Source organism: Sminthopsis crassicaudata, chromosome 3 (assembly GCF_048593235.1).
Source record: "Sminthopsis crassicaudata isolate SCR6 chromosome 3, ASM4859323v1, whole genome shotgun sequence".
NCBI classification, from domain to species: domain Eukaryota; kingdom Metazoa; phylum Chordata; class Mammalia; order Dasyuromorphia; family Dasyuridae; genus Sminthopsis; species Sminthopsis crassicaudata.
The window spans coordinates 444,408,727-444,432,367 of NC_133619.1; the positions used below are offsets into that span (position 1 = coordinate 444,408,727).

Here is a 23,641-nt window from a genome sequence, read left to right on the forward strand (position 1 = left end):
ATAAGGTGGGCATTGTATTAAGTGCTGCTGCCATTAGAGGTGAAGGCAGATATGGCTTTGAATATGTGGGGTTTTTGTTGTTGTAGTTGTTGCTGTTGTTAAGAATTGGCAAGAATGAAGCAGTAGAGTCTTTTTGGTATTCTGAGAATGGCACAATTTCATTTTACTGACAGAAGCAAGTCAATTCTGGAGGTCACAAGCTCTTTCCGGTCATTATTTTACTACATCTTTGATGACTCCAAAGATTGTTTATGAAAACCTGGTCAGTTCTTTCTAGTATGTTATGGGCAAGGCCAATGAGCCAAGTGAATTTATTTTTCTATGCAGGTTTGATAAGGACTAAAAGGTACTTACTTTGGTCTCTTTCAGACCAAATTGACAAGAATTTTATTTTATTTTTTTTGCACATTACCTGAATGACATATCTGTGCCCCAGCAATTACTTCCTTGATCTATGATAAGCATACAGAACAGAATCCTGGAGATTACTGTCAGCATAAGACTTGAGGAAAAGGGGGTCAGGGAAATTTCAAGACAAATCCTACTAAACATTGTGAATACATGTCTTCTTGTTTCTAAAGGATATCTTGAAGACTGTCTGCTAATTATAATAACAATAAATAATTTGTTTATATAACATTTTAGAGTTTATAAAATGTTTCACATATATTATCTCATTTGAATATAATCACAACCCTGGGGAATATACTAAAAAAATTTAGTCTTTAGAATTATTTTGTATTGATTTAATTTTTAAATAATTAAAATATTATAAGAATGGACATGAAGACTAGCAGATTTTTTTTTTTAGACGACAATAAAAGTATCTGAGTAAAAACTGCTTTCCATGCATAAGTGAATGATTTTTTACCTCCTGGCTTTCTTTTTTTATGAACAGTTCTATAAGATAGGCTTGGGCCAACTGAACTCATAATGAGTTTTTTTTATTTCAGGCCAAATAACACTGATATTGCTGTAAAAGGCTCAGACCCTTTCTATTATGGATTAGAGAATGGAATGGAATAGAGAATAGAAAAATTAAACTCTATCAAATACTTAGAGTTATTAATTTTGGCAAAATAATTAAATATTTTTATGTTCCTTTTCCATTTTTGGCTGATAGAGATCTGACATTTTTCTTTTCTCAACTTGCTGCATTTTGGGGGGATATGCTCACCTTTCCCACGTAGATTCATCTTCATTAAAAGGCTACTTCCTTATCTGAATTGCTCCAGAGCACTGTCTAACAGCACACTTGGGGTTGAGATGTTAATGAAGCCATGGGGAAAGGTGTCTGAAGTATGGATATCTCCAAAACCTGAGCTAAAAATAAATCCTAAACACTAACAACTGTCCCTCCCACTTCCCTCACTTCCATTAATAGATAAAGTCCTAATTCTACTAATGAAGCTAGAAAACATGAACTATAACCAGCTCATATAGTGTAGGCAGAAAACTGCTCTCTAGGCACACCAAGTTATCCTTTTCTGTAACTTTTGGTTGGATCAGCAATATGATAGGAAAGCCAACAATGAAAGTAAAAGTGAAAGATAGGTATAGTGGAAGCTTTACAAAAGGACCTGGCCAGGGCTAAGCATGGTTTGGCTTTTAGGATAAATGTACACACAAAATACACAGGTCACACTTTAAAAAATATATCAATTGTTCAGTTTGACTCAAGGTCAAAATCTAACCATCTAATTCTTTTTTTCCTCTTAAAATGTCAAAAAAAATCTTATAACTTTTTGGAATAAAACCTTTTTTTTTTCTTCCTATCTTTCCCCTTCCTACATACATGAATGAGATGAATGTAAACTGGAAGACTGTCTACTCAGGACTATGTTATGCTAAACTATCAATCTGTTTAAATTTACAGTCTATGCTTCCAAGGCTATGATATTGGTAGATGTTATATATTACCCTCACCTAGCCTCAAGGGAGGTTCAGAATAGAATATATATATATATATGTATGTGTATACATATAAGCATATAATATGCATATCACATATGTATATTTGTACATACATATAATAGTTTAACAAGATAGCTTATTAACTTTATTAACTCAAAGTTATTAAATTAAAAGGACTTTCTGCCCAAGAACACTGAATGAAATATGAATCCACAGGTTCTTGGAAGGTCTTAGATTCAAATCAACTGGTATGGTGCTATCTTTGGGGTCCTCCCAAATCTCATGCTAACTGACCATCTGGGTAAAAATATAATCCATAACCTAACCTGAAAAACACTCGGAAATCATATGCCTAATCTTTAAGCAATGATTCCTACACCAAATATTCCAAAATTCATCATTCTGAAATTGCTTTTCCAAACAAATAGAAGAGCATGTGGCCTTGTTGGGACCAATTTCCACACACACTTAGAATTTGATGCTTCCATCCCACAATTTCTGCTAGAAATCAGCTGGGCTGGAAACTGACCATAGAAACTAAAGCATAGTATTACATTTCACCTTTCCTGTCTTTATTTTAAAAGATATAAGATGAATTTTCTCTTCTTATATTTCTAACATGCTTGACATTATTTTAAGACAGCTCACATTTTCAGCATATTTTCAGATGACAAACAAGTGCTATTAATCCTTTTTGATTACTAACATAAATGCACAAATATACACATACACACATTCTCATTTCAGACCTAAAGTAATGGAGTTCTATAAGAAGTAAGAATATTGCTTTCTCAGTGACTCATATCTTTCCAAATCTCCTCAACTATTGGTATGGGCTAAACCAGAAACTGTATTCTGAAGAAGTGGGAAGATTCAATTCTTTAATGTGTAATCTTTGAGACAATTCTTTTTTCTTGTCCTAAGAAAGAAAAGCTATTGCTTTTTCTTCCTTCCCACTTATACTAAAAAAGTTCTTTGGTTCATATTACCTTCTTTCTTCTTTTTTCACACTTATAACACTGTCCAAAAGGAAGTTCAATCAAGTCTGTTGCCAAGAAATCTCTTGCTGCTGATCCAGCTATTACTGGGAAAAGCAATTTCCAATCAGAATAGTGCTCTGTGGAAATTGCTAGGAACTAAACAAATCTATAGAGGGATTTAGAGCAGGCCTTCTTAAACTTTTTTCTATTCACGACCCCTTTTTACTAGAGAAATTTTTATATGACTCTGGACATATAGGAACATAAAATAGGTACAAAAATCCAATGTTTAGTGATGATAAATCATAATTTCACAACTCCCCACATTTTGCTTCAGGACCCCATATAGGATTACAACTCACAGTTTAATTAGTTGGGATTTAGAGGGTCAAGCTGACAACTTAGTTTGTAGGATAGGCAAATCATTTTGGTTTTGGGATAAGGAAGAAGGTCAAACATTCTTTTCCTACTGATTTTGTCAGGTTTAATTATTACATATGCACACGCACACACACATTCAGGTCAAATACTAAAGGGGTTTTAAAAGCTGGATGCAATAAAGTGCTCAACACTTGGGAGAACTCTTCTAAGGCTCTAAAAATTGACTTTTCTATTTGAGCAAGACTTTCAGCTTGCTTTCTTCTGTGACAAGGCAGACTATTACAGCAATTATAGGGAGAGCATAAAAGCCTGGCTGAAACCTTTCTGCGCATGCATGCAATAATGACTAATCTCTGAACTGGCGGGCTCTACTTTCATTCTTCCAAGCTCACAAAGACAAATTCTCAATATTAAATGTGAATTCTCCACTTATAACTATGGACCTGAGCAATGTTTCTCAGCTGAACCAAAAGCAATGCAAGATCCTGCTGGAGTTAAGCTTACAAGGAAGAACTAAGCTGCAATTTACCATAGCCCCTGACATAAATATATTATGGGTACGCACACAAGTAATGGAGCCTATTCTAATGCAATTAACTACCAATTTAGTTTAAAAACAATGCTAAAATAATACCCTATAATAACCACTGTTTAATTTGAACTGCTAATTGATCACATTAGAGAGAGACTACTTACAAAACTAATTCAGCCTGTTTAAACATTGGGAGAACAGCCATTGTGAATTGATCAGCAATGTAAACCAGCACTATAACACAAAAGGAGGCATACACATCTGGAGCTGAGCTACAATCTGCAAAGCTGCCTTTAGCTTACTATAAGTAACAATTCAATTGACAAATACTTATAGCAACCTAAGCTATAGCAACAAAAAGGGATAGAAGAGATCACAGCATCTCTTTCTTCCATAAAGAATTTGCAAAGTAAAGGTGTGAGGCAGTTCCCTTTTGTCCACAGATTTACAAACAAATACAAAAAATAAATAATATTCAAAGACATTACATATGAAAATACTGTTCCCATTTGGGCCACTAACATATACATACAGCATGCCTACATATAGAGAATGGAAAGTCTTCTTCATTCACAGACAGGAAATATGGCAGTGCACTATCAGAATGCTTTGATAATCCTAATTTTTGTTTCTGATGCTGAGATATAGGAAAGGGACCGCATTCGCAACTTAGTTAAATACTTCCAGTAGCAAAGAGTTCACTTTGTTCAGGTCTTGTGGTTTAGAGTGATTAGTGTTCCTCCACACAAGGACCACCTGTGAGGTACCCATTTGTGCCACTGGTGCCACTGGTCCCATTGGTGTTGGTGCTGGGGTGTTGTGAGCTCTTTGCAGGAAGCAGTGAATCTTCCTCATCTGAGCTGGATTCAATATCACTTCGGTCATCCTTGGACACCTGTAGAATGTCCAGAACATAATTAGCTCATGGGAAGTCACCTCTGTTAGGAGCATGCTTAGAAGCACATGCAATCATATAATATTGAAATAGATGCAAACATCATGAAACAGCTCTACCAGACTAAATGATCCCTAAGGCCTACTCTTGTTCTGGTAGGCACACTCATCTCATTTTCTCATGTGGGGAGATGGCAGAGAAATATGAATAGTAGTACACTGGACTCAAAGTCAAGAAGGCAAACTCAAAATCTGTCTCAGATATTTGTTAGCTGGGTGATCCTGGGCAAGTCATTTTACCTTGTGGAACCTTGGTTTCCTCATCTGTAAAGTGAGAGGGTTGGACTTTAAGGTCTTTTCTAGCTCTTAATTCATGATACAATGATGGAATAGCACAGCTAGATTGGGAAAAAAAAAAACAAAAAAACCTTGCTGTAGGCTTGCAAGAGGAATTATCCATTAAAATACTAGGACTCAAGTTTAGGTGTCTCACTCAGCTATATAAAATATGACTCAATAGTAATCTTAACAAACCAAATCTACTAACTAGGGACAGAGAGATTTGAAAAGGGGGAATCTAAGAAGTAAATAGGATAAAATTGTTAGTCAGTCAACATTTGACTGGACCTGCCCACATTATTTGCTAAAGCCTGGGACTCTCATACTGATAGATCCTGTTATGATTACTTAAAAAAAAAAAAGTTTGGATTTGATTTTTATAATTCTAGAAATAGAAGCTATAGATGAAATAACAGAGTTCTGAGAGAAAAATTGAGGTATGCTAATCTTTTAAAATATTTGTCTATTTCACTTAGGTTTTGATTAGTAAAACATTTTTATGACCGTAATATGCATATAAATTATCAGTCAGAAATGGGTAGATGGAAGGTGCTTCTAGGCTTAAGCTAAGGAAAGAAGAAATGGAGCAGTTGTATTGTAAAGAAATCTTGACTCCAGGAAGAATGGGATCTGAAAATTTAGTAATTGTGGATTATGACAAGACATAAGTGGATGTAGGATAAATATATGCACCATATTCTGTGGGGTTAAATTTTTGTGAGGTATTTTTTAGTTATTTAAGTCCAGGAAAAAAAAAAAGATCTCTAAAAGAAGGCTTAAAATCCCATGAATGGAATTTCATCCTTATATATTTTCCTATACCTAAGTGCTTAAGAATGCTTAATCTTCTTAGTAGACTCAGCTGATTCTGGATAAATAAGTTTTGGGAAATAATCTAGACCCTGTAACTCTCTGATGGTGGGGGAAGAGGGAAAATGTCATAGTTTGCTGCCTTGAAAATCTTTCTACTAGTTTGGCTTAATGTAAATCTATCTAACCTTGTTCATCACTTCTAATGCTGTCTATTTAAAACTGAAGCTTACCCATTTATAATAGCCTCACTGTGGCCTCTCTATGACACTATTTAGTATAAAGCTCATTTGCCATGATCCCCCAATCTGAAAAGATTTAATTCTTCAAAACCTAAAGGATGTCATCAGTTTATTACCTGTAAGGTAAAATATGAGGTCCCAAGCATTATTAAAATTAAGTTTTAGAATATGTTTTATTGAAGTTATCATAAATCTACTACAAATAAAAAGAATCTACACTGCCGGCTAGGAGTTTGGGCTAAATTATATTAAGAAAAATCTATATAGATGCCACCTTCAAAGAAAAAAAAATAATAAAGGATACCAGAATCATTTCTTTCCACTGGGAAACATAATACTATAAAACATGTTTGAGAAGAAATCTTAATACCACAGATGAGCTAGGAATGACAGCTAAGATGCTCTCAAATATAATATCTGTAGTGAAACTAATGCCCATGTCTTCATAAAATGGGAGAAAAAACATAGAGATCACAAGTCTGATAGAATAGCAATAAGAATGAAAATAATCCAATAGGTGTTGTCCCAGCACTTTTAGTGCACACAATTGTGAGCTATTATTTTCTTTTCTTCCTAAATGAGGACTTTAAACGAAGTAAAGCTATTTTAGATAATGGGATTTCAAACTTCCCACTCTTAAATTTAATGCATACATTTAACCTTTACATAGGAGCTGGTCATCTGTTTTCATAGCAAACTTAGAGAGCTGATTTTAATCTTCCCAGGAGAAATTTCAGTACTAGCTTATCCTTATCTAATAACCCTGAAGAGGATGAAAAAATATCACACTGGATGACAGGCAGAGAATCTGTAGAAGATCTAGCATTAGGTCTCAGAAATGCAGTCTCCTAATCTTGTCCTTGGTCCTGAGTACAATGTTCTATCACTCTCTCCTAAAGAACAAGTAATGAATAGCATTTTCTACTTTGTCTTTATTTGCCAAAAAGTTTAAAGTAAATGGAAAACATTCTTCTATAGTCTATGGTCTCACTCACATTGTAAGGATTAAAACCCATAGTGGAGGATCAGTTAGAGGAGCAAGCAGTATTGTTCTGAAGAAATGCTGACATGTTTCTCCAAGGGATGGAAAATTTAACACTTCCATAGGAGGTTAGATTGCAGTCAGTAGTATGTAGGGGCATGAAGTGGATGTTATTCATGAGCAAGTTTGAGTTGGAGTATTTGGTTAATTTCACATTAGAAACATATGCATGGAGAACATTTTCTCTAAAGCCCCCTCTAACAGGTTATGTACAGTATAAGTACAGATGGCAGTCTAAGAAACTTACATGCAAAGGATTCCATTTTCCAGCCTTCCAGGATGGCAAGAGGAAGAGAACAGACAAGTAAAAAAAAAAAAAGTCACAGAGGATGTTTCAGAGAAATCACTTGTCAAATACAAATAGATGACTAAGGATCAGAATCAGAGAGAACTTCAGGGAAATCGGCCTCATGAGTCTATTGTGAATAATAGAGATTCAATCTGTTTTAACTGAAATGCAGTTGGAAGATAATGCTTTCCTACCATCAAAAAAGACAGCATTCAACTAATTATCTTCTCATAAAGAGAAAAATGTAAATATAAAATCTCTCAATGAGAAAGAAAGAGCACATAACAACATGCCATCATTAAATCTAAAACTGCAAATGTAGAACATTTACATGTGATCATCAGTGAAGCAATGCTAATGCTTTCCACCACAAGTAAACATTAAATAAAGTAGTATGAAAATATAGCCTTAACTTGACTAAAGTTTACGTTAAATACTGAGGAACAATTGTTTTGATAAAAGGTGGAACAATGAAAAGGTTACTATAGAATTGGAAGAAAAGATAAATGCCATTTTCTCAGAAAATTTTGGACAGGGTTACTTTTGCCTTACCTTGCCCTTAGAAATAGCTTTGCAAGCTATCTTTATGATCAAGTAAGACCAGAAGCAGTTCAGGACTTGAATTAGCAACAGCAACAAGTTGAAAACCCACCAGGATGGGTAGGGTCCAACAATTTCCCAGCTTTCAAACAATGTTGTATTTAATACCCTGAAAAAGGGAAGAAGCAAAAAGTCATCAAACACAGCCAAGCTAACTTTAATATCAATGGTGTTCTTTACACAATTTATAGCAGTTTGCATCTAGCAAATATCCTCCAATCACTGTGTTCTTAGAGCACTGCCTCTCCAAATGTGGTCTATAGTCACTGGAAGATTAAGGCAAGAGTCCCTTCAGGTAGCCCAAAATCTAGCTGCTTAAAAGTACCAATGTTTACAATATAACACAATTCATACTTTTATTTTGTCATGAATAATTGTTCAAGTCAGATAGAAAATCTGAGTTCAAATTCTGACACATCCTAGCTACATGCCCAGTGCTAAATCATTTAGTCTATTAGTGGTTAGGGCAATTCCCCAGACTAGAAGTTGTAAACAAGCTGTTGATCTGTATTGTTGAAATGAGCTTACTAATGAAATAATACCAGTAAAATCTAATTGATAAAATCATAGGCTAAGACCAATTTTTTCTTTCATTGAACACAGGATTATTTATCTCATTTCTTCTAATGATCCTTTTCTGTAGTTTCAAGTTAAGGCAGCTTAGTGTTATGGAAGGAAAACATGATGAGTCAAAATAATTGGATTCTAGTACTAATTCTCGACACGAACTAGCAATCTCTAGCAAGTAGTGACCTGTGAGGATTTCAGTTTTTTTTAATTATGCAATGATGGAGTTGGATTAGATAATCACAATCCTAGATCCGAGTTAGGACCTCATAGGACAATGAGCCAGACTTCTCCTGTTACATATGAAGAAAGATTACACTCAGGAAGGGCAAGCTATTTGTCTAATGCTACAAGAGTAATAGGAGAAGCAGGATTTGAACCTGGGGCTTCCTATCTTGGTGTCGATCTTTTCTAAGGTCCATTCCAACTCTAGGATTCTAGTCTATAGTTCTTAGTTGGTAAATTAGGTGAAACAAGGGTCTCTTGTACCATTAAAAGGTCTGTGTAAGGAAAAAAAAAATTGAAAACACCTTGCAAATTAAAAGAAAAAAAAGTGCATGAGTGAAAACTCAAATGGAACTGTCTTTAGTTTGAAGGTGATAATGCTCTATACTTCCAGAAAAAAATTATTAAAAATGTGTGTAATAGCAATAATCTAAACAAGCATCTCTGATGATTTAGCTAATTACTGGAATTGAGGAAAATGAGGGGAAAAAAAACTACTCTTCTTACTTCTCTTTATCCTTTCCTCCCCTTTTAAAATCTGTCTGTCTCTAGCTGGTAGATTTGATTTGGTAAGGCTATTGATGAATTATATTTTAAATAGCTGAGTGAGACACCTAAACCCGAGTCCTAGTATTTTAATGGATGAATCCTATAATTCTCTTGTAAGCCTACAGCTTTATTTTTCCATCCAGCTGTGCTAACTCATTATTGTATTTATCATAGATTAGGAGCTTGGAGTCCAACTCTCATTTTACAGTTGAGGAAACTGAGGTCCCACAAAGTAAAGTGATTTGCCCAGGTTCATACAGCTAACAAATATCTGAGGCAGGTTTGATAAAATGAGATGATTCAGCAGGGCTGGTTCAACATTAGGAAAACTATCAGTATAATTGGCCATATTAATAATCAAATTAACAAAAATCATATGATCATCTCAATAGATGCAGAAAAAACATTTGATAAAATCCAACATCCATTCCTTTTAAAACACTTGAGAGTATAGGAATAAATGGACTTTTCCTTAAGATAATCAGTGGTATCTATTTAAAACCATCAATAAGCATCATATGTAATGGAGAAAGATTGCAACCATTCCCATTAAGATCAGAGGTGAAACAAGGTTGCCCACTATCACCATCATTATTCAATATTGTATTAGAAATCCTAGCTTTGGCAATAAGAGTGGAGAAAGAGATTAAAGGAATTAGAGTAGGTAACGAGGAAACCAAATTATCACTCTTTGCGGGTGATATGATGGTATACATAGAGAACCCCAAAAATTCAACTAAAAAGCTATTAGAAATAATTCACACCTTTAGCAAAGTTGCAGGATACAAAATAAATCCACATAAATCATCAGCATTGTTATATGTCACTAACAAAGTCCAACAGTTAGAGTTACAGAGAGAAATTCCATTTAAAGTAACTACTGATAGTATAAAATATTTAGGAATCTATCTGCCAAGGGAAAATCAGAAACTATATGAGCAAAACTACAAAACACTTTCCACACAAATTAAGTCCGATCTAAACAACTGGAAAAATATTAAATGCTCTTGGATAGGGCAAGTAAATATAATAAAGATGACAATACTACCTAAACTAATCTATTTATTTAGCACTATACCAATCAGACTCTCAAAAAACTATTTTAATGACCTAGAAAAAATAGCAACAAAGTTCATATGGAAAAACAAAAGGTCAAGAATTTCAAGGAAATTAATGAAAAAAATCAAATGAAGGTGGCCTAGCTGTATCAGATCTAAAATTATATTATAAAGCAGCAGTTACCAAAATCATTTGGTATTGGCTAAGAAATAGACTAGTTGATCAGTGGAATAAGGTTAGGTTCACAGGACAAAATAATCAATAACTTTAACAACCTAGAGTTTGACAAACCCAAGGACCCCAGCCTTTGGGATGAGAACTCAATGTTTGACAAAAATTGCTGGGAAAATTGGAAATTAATATTGCAGAAACTAGGCATTGATCCACACTTAACACCATACACCAAGGTCAGGTCAAAATGGGTTCATGACCTAGGAATAAAGAATGAGATTATAAATAAATCAGAGGAACATAGGATAGTTTATCTCTCAAACCTGTGGAAGAGGAATGAATTCATGACCAAAGAAGAACTAGAGATCATTATTGATCACAAAATAGAAAGCTTTGATTATATCAAATTGAAAAGTTTTTGTACAAACAAAATCAATGCAGATAAGATTAGAAGGGAAACAATAAACGGGGAAAACATTTTTATAGTCAAAGGTTCAGATAAAGGCCTCATTTCCAAAATATATAGAGAATTGACTCTAATATATAAGAAATCAAGCCAATCTCCAATTGATAAATGGTCAAAGGATATGAACAGACAATTCTTGGATAAAGAAATTGAAACTATTTCTAGTCATATGAAAAGATGCTCCAAATCATTAATAATCAGAGAAATGCAAATTAAGACAACTCTGAAATACCACTACACACCTGTCAGATTGGCTAGAATGACAGGAAAAGGTAATGCAGAATGTGGGAAAACAGGGACACTGATACATTGCTGGTGGAACTGCAAATACATCCAGCCATTCTGAAGAGCAATTTGGAACTATGCTCAAAAAGTTATCAAACTGTGCATACCCTTTGATTCAGCAGTGCTTCTACTGGGTTTGTATCCCAAAGAGATCTTAAAGAAGGGATAGGGACCTGTATGTGCAAGAATGTTTGTGGCAGCCCTCTTTGTAGTGGCCAGAAACTGGAAACTGAGTGGATGCCCATCAATTGGAGAATGGCTGAATAAATTGTGATATATGAATGTTATAAAATATTAGTGTTGTGTAAGAAATGACCAGCAGGATGATTTCAGAAAGGCCTGGAGAGACTTATATGAACTGATGCTGAGTGAAATGAGCAGGACCAGGAGATCATTTTATAACAACAATACTGTATGATGATCAATTCTGATGGATGTGGCCCTCGCCAATAATGAGATGAACCAAATCAGTTCCAATAGAAGAGTAATGAACTGAACCAAATACACTCAGCGAAAGAACTCTGGGAGATGACTATGAACCACTACATAGAATTCCCAATCCCTCTAATTTTGTCTGCCTGCATTTTGGATTTCCTTCACAGGCTAATTGTACACTATTTCAAAGTCCGATTCTTTTTGTTCAGCAAAACAACTGTTTGGTCATGTATACATATATTGTATTTAATTTATACTCTTAACATATTTAACATGTATTAGTTGACCTGCCATTTCGGGGGGGGGGGAAGAGGGGAAAAATTGGAACAAATGGTTTTGCAATGAGTACAGTGGCAAACAAGGCTTTTGTTATGAGTACAGCATACTGAGTGACCTAATAATCTCCCTCCTCATTGAGTTCTACTTCCGAATTCCTTGCTTATTCTAAATTTCAAAAGGGATTTGAATTTTTTTTTCATTTAACAGAAAAGAAGGTTCTGCAGAAACAGAAATTATGGCTGGACAATGCTGTACATTACAAAATTGGTTTCATTAGGTAACAGTATAAGCACATGCCATGGGGATCATAGGGTACCAGATATTCCCTGCTCCACTAACACTGTCACACTAATGTGGAGTTAAAACATCTGCCAAGTCAGGGGTGACAAAGGGCTCATAATAAGTTCTGAAATGCCACATCAGAATTCAATAGCTATGCTACAGCACCTCTGTGATGCTGTTCAAAGGTAATAGAATTTCTTTGAAAATTGACTTGGCTGCCTCCTGATATACTTGGGAAAATATCAGGACACCAAAGGATGTATCTCAGCAAGAGGCTAGGGATGAAAAATAATAATAAAATATTGAGAATTTGGATTGAGAGAAATATCACAATATTATCTGATCTCACAAAAACCAATTAACTCTTGAATGAAGGGAGAAAGGGAAACCAAAGTAATCACTAGAGTATACCAATTTTTTTTGCCTATATATTGGCCATTTATAATAGATGTCAAATGAACTTTTTTTTGCTTCTTTTCTAGTAGATTGAAAAAATAGGTCTGACTGATAGATCTTTGAAAAATCTAATCAACCTATTATGTGCAAGGCATGTACCATATGCAATATTTTATCAAAGTATTTCAGTCCTTTTTATGTAGTTGTCAAGTAAATAAGACCTAAGTAATAACTGAACCAAGAAGATTATCTGAAAATTTGTGTTCAACATAAATTTAAAAAAGGAATAGGCATTTATTTCTTGGGCACCTATTGTGTGTCAGTCATGATTGGGCACTGGGGATAAAATGCAACAAATAAAAACTCCCTTGTTTCATGGAATTTACATTCAAATGATGCAGACAACAAGAATATATACCTTAGCATATAACACATCCACACACTTATAAAATATAAACTAACACAAAGCAATTAAATACCAGTAGTTTGAATGGAAGGACATTAACAGTTGAGGAGAGTCAGAAAAGGCTTCAAATAAAAAGAGGCACTTTTGAAGGAAGAGAGGCAAGGATGAGAAGGAAGTGAATTCCAGGCAAGTCAATAAGCATTTCTGGGACAAGCAAGTCAACAAGCATTTCGTTAGCAGTGGAGATACAAAAAAGGTTTTAAAAAATTCTTGTTTTCCAAGCTATCAAAGTCTAATGGGAAAGGCAATATCCAAAACAGCTATGTACCTACAAAATGTAAAGAGGATAAATTGGAGGTAACATCAGAGGAAAGGTGTTAGGTTTAAGTGGGCTCGGGAAAGGCTTCTTACTGAAGGAAGCTCAGGAAGGTAGGAGGTATCAATGAGGATGGGAAAGATTCCAGACATGAGAGACAGTCAGTAAGAATGCCCAAAGCTGGGAGATGAAGTGGTTTTTTTTGTTTGTTTGTTTTGTTTTGTTTTGTTTTTGTGAGAAGACAGTACATGGGCCATTTATGGACACACACACACACAGTACCATACACAGAAATTTATATTTGATTCTAGAGGTAATAGGGAGCCAGAGGGTTCTGTCTTGAGCCTTCTTTTTCTGTATGATTTCATTTGATCTTACTAGCTTCCATGGATTCAATGATCTCTATGCTGATGATTCTCAAATCTACTTATCTAGTCCTAATCTTTCTGCTGATCTCCAATCTCACATCTTCAATTGGACATCTTGAACTAGACATCCTTCAGATATCTTAAACTCAACATATCTAAAACTGAATTCATTATCTTTTCCCAATCTTCACCTCTTCCTAAATTCTCTTTCACTGCTGAAGGGACCACTGTCCTCCCAGTCCCCTATGCTTACAAATTGTCATCTTCAACTTTTTACTTTCTCTCACTTCTCAAATCTAATTGGTTGCCAAGGACTGTTGATTTTACCTTGGCAACATTTTTAATAATTTATTCCCTTCTCTCCTTTGACAATATCACCAGTCTTGTGAAGGCCCCTATTATGCTACACCTGGACTACTACAAAAGCCTGCTGGTTGATCTCCCTACCATGTCTTTCCCTACCCCATCCATCCTCCGTGCAGCTGCCAAAGTCATCTTCCTAAAGTGTTAGAATGACCATGCCATCTCCCTACTAAAACTCCAGAGGTTTCCTGTTACTTTCAGAATATAAATTTCTTTATTTGATGTTTGATGATTAAATAAATATAAAATTCTTTATTTGATGTTCAAAGCTCTTCATAATCTGCCTCCTCTTACCTTTCTTTTTTATTCCTAACACCACCCACTTCAGCCTTTCTATTATGAGATTTAGTAACATTGATCTTCTTGCCATTTCTCAACCAAGACATGCTATCTCCTGACTGCCAACATATTTCCTGGCTGACCTCCATGCCTGTAATGCTCTCCCTCCTGGCTTTCTTCAAGTCTCAGCTAAAATCCCGCTTTCTACAGAAAAAGTCTTCCCCAGTTATCCTCTAAGTCTAGTGCCTTCCTTTGTGGATTATCTGTAATTTATGTGGTTTATAAATAGTTTTTTTGCATGTTATCAACCTATTAAGACTCTGAGGTCCTGGAGAGCCAGAATTGTTTTTATTTTCTTTGTATCCCCAGGGTTTTAAAACAAGGCTTTGTATTTAATCAATATTCATTGACTGAATGAGTCAATGAATGAGTTTATTGAATTGAGGAGCTGTGACATGGTTAGAGCTGTAATGTAGAAAGCTCAATTGATAGCTCAGTGAGGGATGGGTGGGAGTAAGGAGATACCTGAGTAAAGACCAACCAGTAGTCAATTGTAATACTATTATAAAGTGATTTTATAGATATAGATATAGATGTGTAGATGTGTGTATGTGTATATAAATATATATGACCTCCCTTAACTGTTAATATCCTTCCATTCAAACTACTTGGTATTTAACTATTTTATGTTAGTTTATATTTTATAAGTATGTGGATCTTTTATATGTTGTGATAAATATATGTATATATATTTCAGAAATATTATGAAGATAGCAGGGACAACTAGGTAGCTCAGAAGATGAAGTGCTAGATGTACAGTCAGAAAAACTCATCTTCCTGATGCTTCCTAGTTGTATGAAGCTGGACATGTCACTCAATTCTGTTTACCTCAATTTCCTCCTCTGTCAAATGAACTGGAGAAGAAAATGGCAAATCACTTCAGTGTCTTGACTAAGAAAACCCAAAATGGGGTCACAAAGAGTTAGACATTATTAAATAATAACAATGAAGATAGAATCAACAAGACTTAGATTGAGATGGGGGGAGGCTGTGGTGTCAGGGATGAAGCCAAGCTTAAAATTCTGAGTTACTAGGAAGGAGGTTGAGGGTGGGTTTAAGTTGGGAGGAAAGAAGAGTTTAGTTTTAGACATGATGAATTTAGATGTCTAATAAGCAGTTACAGATGATAGATTTTAAAAAAAAAATTTAAAATAAAATTTAAAAAACAAGGGGAAAAAAAGAGATTATAAACTAGATGGAGGTCAGTAGAGAGGTTAGGGACAAATAGATCTGAAAATCATTTGCCTAGGGATAATTAAGTCCATGAAATAGTACAAAAGTATGGTGAATAACAGACACCACAATACAGATACTTGCCATGTGTAACATCTGCCAGTACTTGAAGAAAGAATAGAGAGATATGTGGAACTAGAGAGCACTATTATATGGAGTAGTATTATTTTTTCTCTTTTAATTAGTAGTACCTAACCACTAAATGAGATTCTGGCATAACTGAAAGTAGAATGTTTCCCTCTATCTGCTTTCTGCACCATATCATTGGTGTGGATCTTGCTTGTGGAGTGTTGTAGGAGAACTCTTATTGGACCTTATCTTCTGAGACTGAGGCATTGAATTTGACAGGTCTTGTGAACCTTATATTATATATTAAGAACTTTTTCATCAATCGAATGAGCAAGTCATTTTTCTTCCTAAGCTTCATCTAATATGTATGGCTATAATTAAAAAGTAGTAGGAGTTGTAAATATACATGGAGAAGAAAAAAAAAACTTAATTATTATTCATTTTGGAGTATAAAGAATCTCTGACAATCATTAGTCATTTAATTCTAATAACCAAACCTAGGAGACTAATTTTAATAGGCTGTTACAAAATATAAAGACTCTACTCGGACTATATCTTATAACTCTCCTATGGTTCTTTCTTGCTTTTTAATGATCCCCTGTGCTAAATTGGATTATCTCATAAATATAATATGAGGTAAGGTGGAAAATGGATATATTCAAGAAGGAGAAAGAGGTTTATGGAATCTTTTAAAAGCAGCATAATAGAAAAGACAGATGAGCCTTACTTTAATAAGGCCCTTATGGACTTAAGGAGTTATGGGGTTTGGGATTCCCTTTTATAAATAACAATCTTTTTCTCTCTATCTACATTTTGTGGTCTATTTCAAACTAAAGGATTTCTTTAGTCACAACATTCAGCAAAGCCCTATTTATTTACTTGAAGTAGATTCAATTCTCCAACTAAAATTTTTAATGAACATGAGACACATCACATTGGCCTTTCCAGATCACATTTTTCATAGTAAATTCTTCTGTATCTTACAGATTTCTCAAACTTAATAGTTAGTCTCACACCATAATGATGTCTGAAACATTAAGGATGACAGAGAGAACAAGAAATTGTGGATTTTAAAAAAAATTCTTGAGGCAATCTCATTGTACAAATGAGTCATGTGGTTAGATACTGAAGATCCATCACCAGATACAAATCTGTCAAAAAAATTTTTTTAAATCTGCATAAAGCTATGCTAATGGCTACTAGATGATTAGGTACAAAAAAAGAAAAAGTATTTTTTCTTTTTCTAGATGTCACATAACATTAGTGTCTTCACCTTGAGAAGATCTGCCTTTTTTTGGAGGGGGAAAGAGAGAAGAGTCAAGGTCACTCCGGATCATATATAGGATCTGCTTGAGAAGAGTTAGAAAAACAAATCTTAAGGGATAAATCAACATAAATCATGATTTGCCTTAAACTAGGGTATTTTTAAAAGCCAACTTAGAATTTTGATTCAATATGTGAACCAAATAAAACTTTGTGCCATTTTCTACCTTAGCACAGTCATGTTTGCAAAACACTGGCTTTCCTTAAAGATAATTAACAATCTACCAATATGCCTTTCTCAGCCCAAAGGAGCTGTAAATTAATTTCAAATTTGCTTCACAAAACAATAGCTATAACAAAATGCTGGCATTTCCAATCTGAATTTAGGAGGGAAAAAAAAGGAGGGACCAAGAAATTAAAACATTGTACTATGAGTTTCTAGGGTTTCCTGTGATAGTGAGTAGCCTGGGTCTGAAGAAATATCTACTTGACAGTTTCCACCTGCTTCATGATATTTAGGTTTAATTTCCCTTCAGATTTGCCCTTTTCTAAAACATTTGTTTCAAAGACATGCACAACTCAGAATTCTGGGGAATCATCAGCATGTTCCCTCTTCATCTGATAGTTTAAAGCAGGATTTTTCAAATTGGGATCCATGAACTTTAAGGAAAAAAATCTCATCATTACATTTAAATATAATTTCTTTTGTAATCCCATTTTAATTAAGGCATTAAAAAGTATTATTATGAGAAAAAGTCCATAGATTTGAGATTCTGAAAAAAAGTCCATGAAAAAAGGTTAAGAACACCTGGTTTGTAAAAGAATATTTTATATAGAAACAGCAATATTATAATGATGATCAATTATGAAAGATTTAGCTACTCTGATCAAAACAATTGCAGACTATTCTAAAAGACCCATGATAAAAAAAATGCCATGTACCTCTAAGGAGAGAACTGAAATTCTAAATGCATATTGAAGCATACTTTCTACTTTATTTTTTCTTGCTTTTTTTTTTCTTTGAAAGGAGGAAGCCATGTTTCCATGGCTAACATGGAAACATATTTTACATCTTCATATTTACAATTGTTATATTGTTTGCCTTCTTATTGGAAGAGGTGAGGCTGCTGGGAGAGAAAATTTAGTCATCAAAACATTTTAAGACAATGTTTGAACTAAATGACCAATTAAAAAAAAAAGAACATCTGATTTTAAGTAATAAATATTGTATAGAGTAAAAAATGGCTTGCATGTCCATGTCTAGTTGTTTTACAAAACTTAGCTGTAATCATATTCATGAAAGGAAGATTATAATAGCACCAGATGAGAAATTTCCTAATTGAGGATAAGGAAGATTCAATGAATTGCCCAGAATCACACAGATAGCTAGTAAGGGTCTAAGATGGAACTTATACAACAGTCTTCCTGATTCTATCACCTAACTGATCATATCAAGATCTCCTCGGCCATGTTTGCTGCTCAAATTGCTTTACCCTTGTTTTGACCAAATATCTTCTCTTTGGAATTTATGTGTTCCTCGCCTCTTCCTACCTGATTGGTTTTGTTCTCACTGTGTCCTGGCTGCTGATCAGTCTTGGCTCTGTTTTGGATTCTGGGCCCTGCCCTCTTTCTGTAAGTCCCACTTCCACAGTCTTCTGTAACTCAGACCATGGTCTAGGCACAGATAATGAAAAGCTGACTATCCCCATGACAGAACAGACATAGAAGAAGGATTCTATTTTGTACTATGTCCCCTGGGAAAATGAAAGAGCTTATACATTTACCTGCCTCTTGGGAATAAGCTTAATCTTTGGCTTCTTGCTGCTGTAGTAGCTTGGTGCCATTTATATTTTCCCACTTGAAGCTTAAATGGCAACTTCTGTGTGGGAAAGGTTCTCATTAAACACAAACTCAGGCCAAAGGAATTTGTAGTGATGGTGACTAAATGGCCATTCTATCGATTACGGTTGACAGGAGTAATGTATTCTGCACATTTGATAGATAAATGAGCTTCTGACTCTGCTCCTAGAGATGGAACTAAAGACATCTTTGTATCTATACACCACTATTTATGTCTCACAATGAAAGATAATGCAATGAGAAAGGAATGGAAAAAAGCACCTGCAAAACACATCATTAACTAGTCTGCAGATGAATACTTTATGAGGCCATAGTGATCTAAAAATCTGTCTCTTTCTGTGAACTACATGTTTCCAGCAATTCTAAAGTAAATTAGAAAATTGGGACATTTAACACTCCACCCTTGCTCCAGTCTACCCCTTTCCTTTGGGCAGACTAGAAAGATAACTGTCCACTTCATAAAAATCGCTAGGCAAGACTCTAATGCTGTCCTGCCTTGGAGAGAATCATCTCACTGCTGAGTATAATTCTACCAGCACATTTTTTCCTTTGCTCAAAAGAGCATGAAGAGAGGCAGTGTTGATTTATAATTCCTATATGAGTTTGGATGTCAGTAATTCAAGAGTTCTAATTCCAGCACCATCTTAACCAGACTATCTCTGCCTGCCTTTGGGAAAAGCCATCTAGCCTCTCAGGTTGTCACTTGCCTCAGCTGCAAAGAGACTATAATGATGCATTCCTACTCTGAGAGGTGGTTTGCAAATAATGAAGGCTATGAGACTGTCAGTGCTATACAAAAGCTGAAAAGGAAAAGTTCACAACCATATATAGGATGGTTCAATTGGAAAGATTCATTTATTTTTTTAATATAATATTTTATTGATTTAAAATTTTTACATTGTCACAATTTTCCCCAATATTCTACTTCCTTCCCCTCTTAAAGAGTAATCTTATATAAACATATAATATTTTTATTCTAGCTTTTGATATATGCATGGGTAATTTTTCAGCATTGACAATTGCAAAACCTTTTGTTCCAATTTTTCCCCTCCTTCTCCCTCCCCCCTCCCCCAGATGGCAGGTAGACCAATACATGTTAAACGTGTTAAAGTAAACATATGATATTTTTAAAGAAAAAAAGGACAAAAGATCAGCAAAATTGATCGTGTTGAAAAATTCTGAAAACATGTACTGTACAAATACTTTCCATCTCCATGAAGAGGCGGATTGGGGGTGTCCTTTCTTCATTAGTGTTATGTTTGAGCTTTATTACATTCACTTTTTGTTGTTGTTGAGGCAACTGGGGTTAAGTGACTTGCCCAGTTCAGATTTGAACTCAGATCCTCCTGAAGTCAGGTTTGGTCCTCTTTCCACTGAACTACCTAGTTGCCCCCCTACTATATTCACTTTTGATATTTTTTGGGTATAGCTGTTCTTTCCATTTACCTTGTTGTAGTCAATGTGTATATACTACTTTTCTTGGTTCTGCTTAATTTTATCTTCATCCTGCCTCAGTTCCTTTGGATTTTTTTTTATGCTTCTCTGTATTCATCACTTGTTATTTTTTTAAGGCATAGTAATAGCATATTATAATCATACACCACAATTTGTCTAGTTATTCCTCAATCAATAAACATCTACTTTGATTCCAAAAATTTTAAGACAGAAAGTATTGCATAAGTTAAGTAGTCCAACCACCTCATTTTGTATATAAGAAACTGAGGGTGAGAGATACTGATTTATGTACTCAAAGTCACACAGATGACAAGGACAAAATTCAAATAAAGATAGTCTGACTCCAAAGTCAGTACTTTTCCTCACTTGTGAAAACATTTTTCTTTTATATAGTTGTTGATATTTGCATATGTATTTTGCATATTTGTAAACATTGCACACATTCTGATTTCCTGGTTTCTTCATGTTATTTTACATCTTTATATAGCTAAGTTGGGCAGTGGATAAAGCACCAGACTTGGAGTCAGGAAAACTCATCTTCCTGAATTCATATCCAGCCTAAGTTACTTAATAGCTTACCAGCTGTGTCACTCCAGCAAGTCAACTCAACCTCTTTTGCCTCAGTTGCCTCATCTAACCTTATAATTATCTTTGATTCTTTCTTATTTAATTAATTACCCAGATGAAATTTTGGAAATACTGTTATCCTCTACAACCTTTCAAGATCTTCATAATATCTCTGAATCCATCTCCTCCCTTCTTTAATCTCCCTCAAACTATCCAAGTATAGGCTCTCATTTTGATTTGCCTTGACTGATAATATAAAATTTAATTAGAAACAGGGCCACTAATCTGTATATAAGGATCCCTGCAGGTCACACATTGACTTACTTTTAAAATGTAATATTATCTATATTTTATTGTATTTTTATTGAATATTTCCCAATCAGATTTTATTAAATATTTCCCAATTTGCCTCTTACTGGAGAATTTTGTAGCCCATATGTGGCTATTCCTTACCTAGATTCTTTATAAATTTTCCTTCTTCTACTTTCTCCCTTCTACAGCTTACCTTTTATACTACTGCCAGAATCTTTTTCTGGTATATAGGTCTCACTATGCTAGCTCTCTTTTTGAAAGATCTTATTATTCCCTAAATAAAAATCAAAATTATTCCCCTACCATTCAAGACCCTATAGAAACTCATACCGTACTATGTTTCCAGCTTTATTTCAACTTACTCCCCTCCAAAGATATACTCAGGTTAAATTCAGTCCCAATCATGTACTACACTATGGATTTCTATATATCCTTGCTTAAATTGTTTCCTATATTTGAAATGCTTTCTCCCCCTCCCCCAACCCACACCCCTATCTTTACCTGCCAAATTCTGACCTATTCTTTGTAGTGGGAACACTAGCTCATTAGGGAAACTTTAGATTTCTTCACATGCCTTGCACTCCAATAAAACACATCATTTTGTTTATAAGTATTGAATGTACTGATCATGTAATATTTTATATTATAGCTCTTACTGGTTGTACACAATTTGACAGATATTTTACTAATTACCTCCTGGATATGAGACACAGTGCAAGAAACTTAGATACAAAGGCAGGTTAGGGATAGAAAATACAACATATAAAAGGGTAAGTAAACCCAGAAAAGTAAAAGAAGGGATATAGAACTAAGAATTAAGAAGTTGGAGAATGATTAGAGAAGATGTGCCAGAGGACCTGGGACTTAAATAGAACTCTGAAGGAAAATCAGGAGAGATGGCATGCCAAGTTTAGGGAATAGCTAGTCTACTTGGATTTGATATTGAGTGAGTGGAATTATATGAACAAAGTCAGAAAATGTAGCTTGAAGGCAAAATATTCAGGGCTTTAAATGCCAGGCTGAAGGGACTATTTTTCTTGAGGCAGTAAAAAGAAAGTTCTTGAGATTTTTTTGAGCAGGGAAAGTGGCATAGTCAGTCTTGTGACTTAGGAAGATAATTTTAACATTTTTCTTCTGTGAAGAAAAAAAAAGGAAAAAAAGTGAATCTGGAATTCCCAATAGGTAGATTAATTAATCTTTTAATCAATTAATTAACAAGCATTTATCAATCACTTGTTATATGCCAGACACTATGCTAAGAACTGAAAAGTGGTGAAGATACAAGAGAGGCACAAAATAGTCTTTGCCTTCAATGAGTTTACAATCTAATGGAGACAATATGCAAACGATATACAAAGCAAGCTTTACCTAGAATAAATGGAAAACAATTAACAGAGAGAAAATACTAGAATTAAGAGGGGTTGGGGAAAGCTTCTGGAGGTCAATTGGCAGAGGCAAGAAAAAGCATTCCAGATATAGGGGACATTTCATGGCGAATGTCATTTCTAAATATAGAAAATGCTCCAAGTTTAAAGACGGGAATATTTTACTGGGAAACAGGTTGACAAAACCTGTTTGGATTGTAGAAAAGAGGGAATTAGGAAAAAACAATGATAACTCCAAATTTTTGAAAATGGAATTTTGACAATATTCTGATACTCTCAACAGAAATAGGGAACTTTGGAGGAAGGAAAGGTTCATGGGAGTCTTTCTACATTGGTAGTGTTTCCTCAACTAAAGTTCTTACACTAATGAAATCATAATTCAAAAATATACTTTCCCCACACTATATAGAAATAATGTGAATTATTATTATAGTTCAAAATATTTCATGATGAAAAGTTTCAAATTGGATAAAATATAAAATGGGCCAGGTATTCATTGAAGCTCTACAAACCCAGGTTCACCATAGCTGCTACCTTCCTATATCTATTCCTAAGCCTTTGGTCAAATTTTAGGAGTTGATATTACACTACATTCTTCCTTATATAATTGAGCAGTCTAGAATGGAAGGCTTCTTAAATTTTTTCCACTTGTGACTTCTTTTCCCCTAAGAAATCTTTATGTGACCCTAGGTATAACAGTAAATAAAATCTGTATACAAATGAAAATCATTAATAATAAATCATAATTTCATGGCCTCCACATTCAGTTACATGAATCCACATGGAGTAAAAACCCATGGATTAAGAAGCTTTGATCTAGAAGAGATGTCAAGCATTCTAGTAAAGAGATAACAATCTAATCCTCTGCTTTTTTCCTTATAACTTCTGGTCAAATGAGTAATGCTGACAGTTTTTGTCATAAAAGTTGCTGCCCATTAAATTATTCAGTTCTTGTTTTGAGTTACATA

The 23,641-nt window shown here is 34.5% G+C and overlaps 1 protein-coding gene across 2 annotated transcripts in view; it reads right to left on the reverse strand.

Annotated features, from left to right (window-relative positions):
• Nucleotides 1–2,464: 2,464 nt before the first annotated feature.
• Nucleotides 2,465–23,641, reverse strand: part of CERS6 (ceramide synthase 6) — a 287,494-nt gene continuing 266,317 nt past the window's right edge. Inside the window, exons 9-11 of one of the 2 annotated variants that reach the window (XM_074303197.1) lie at nucleotides 7,976–8,132; nucleotides 7,382–7,405; nucleotides 2,908–4,702 (exon numbers count right to left, since the gene is read on the reverse strand). In XM_074303197.1, the coding sequence (XP_074159298.1) occupies nucleotides 4,538–4,702; nucleotides 7,382–7,405; nucleotides 7,976–8,132 (346 nt within the window). In that variant the 3' untranslated portion in view covers nucleotides 2,908–4,537. Of the gene's footprint in view, nucleotides 4,703–7,381; nucleotides 7,406–7,975; nucleotides 8,133–23,641 lie in introns of both variants that reach the window. The other variant, XM_074303199.1, reaches the window with a different exon arrangement.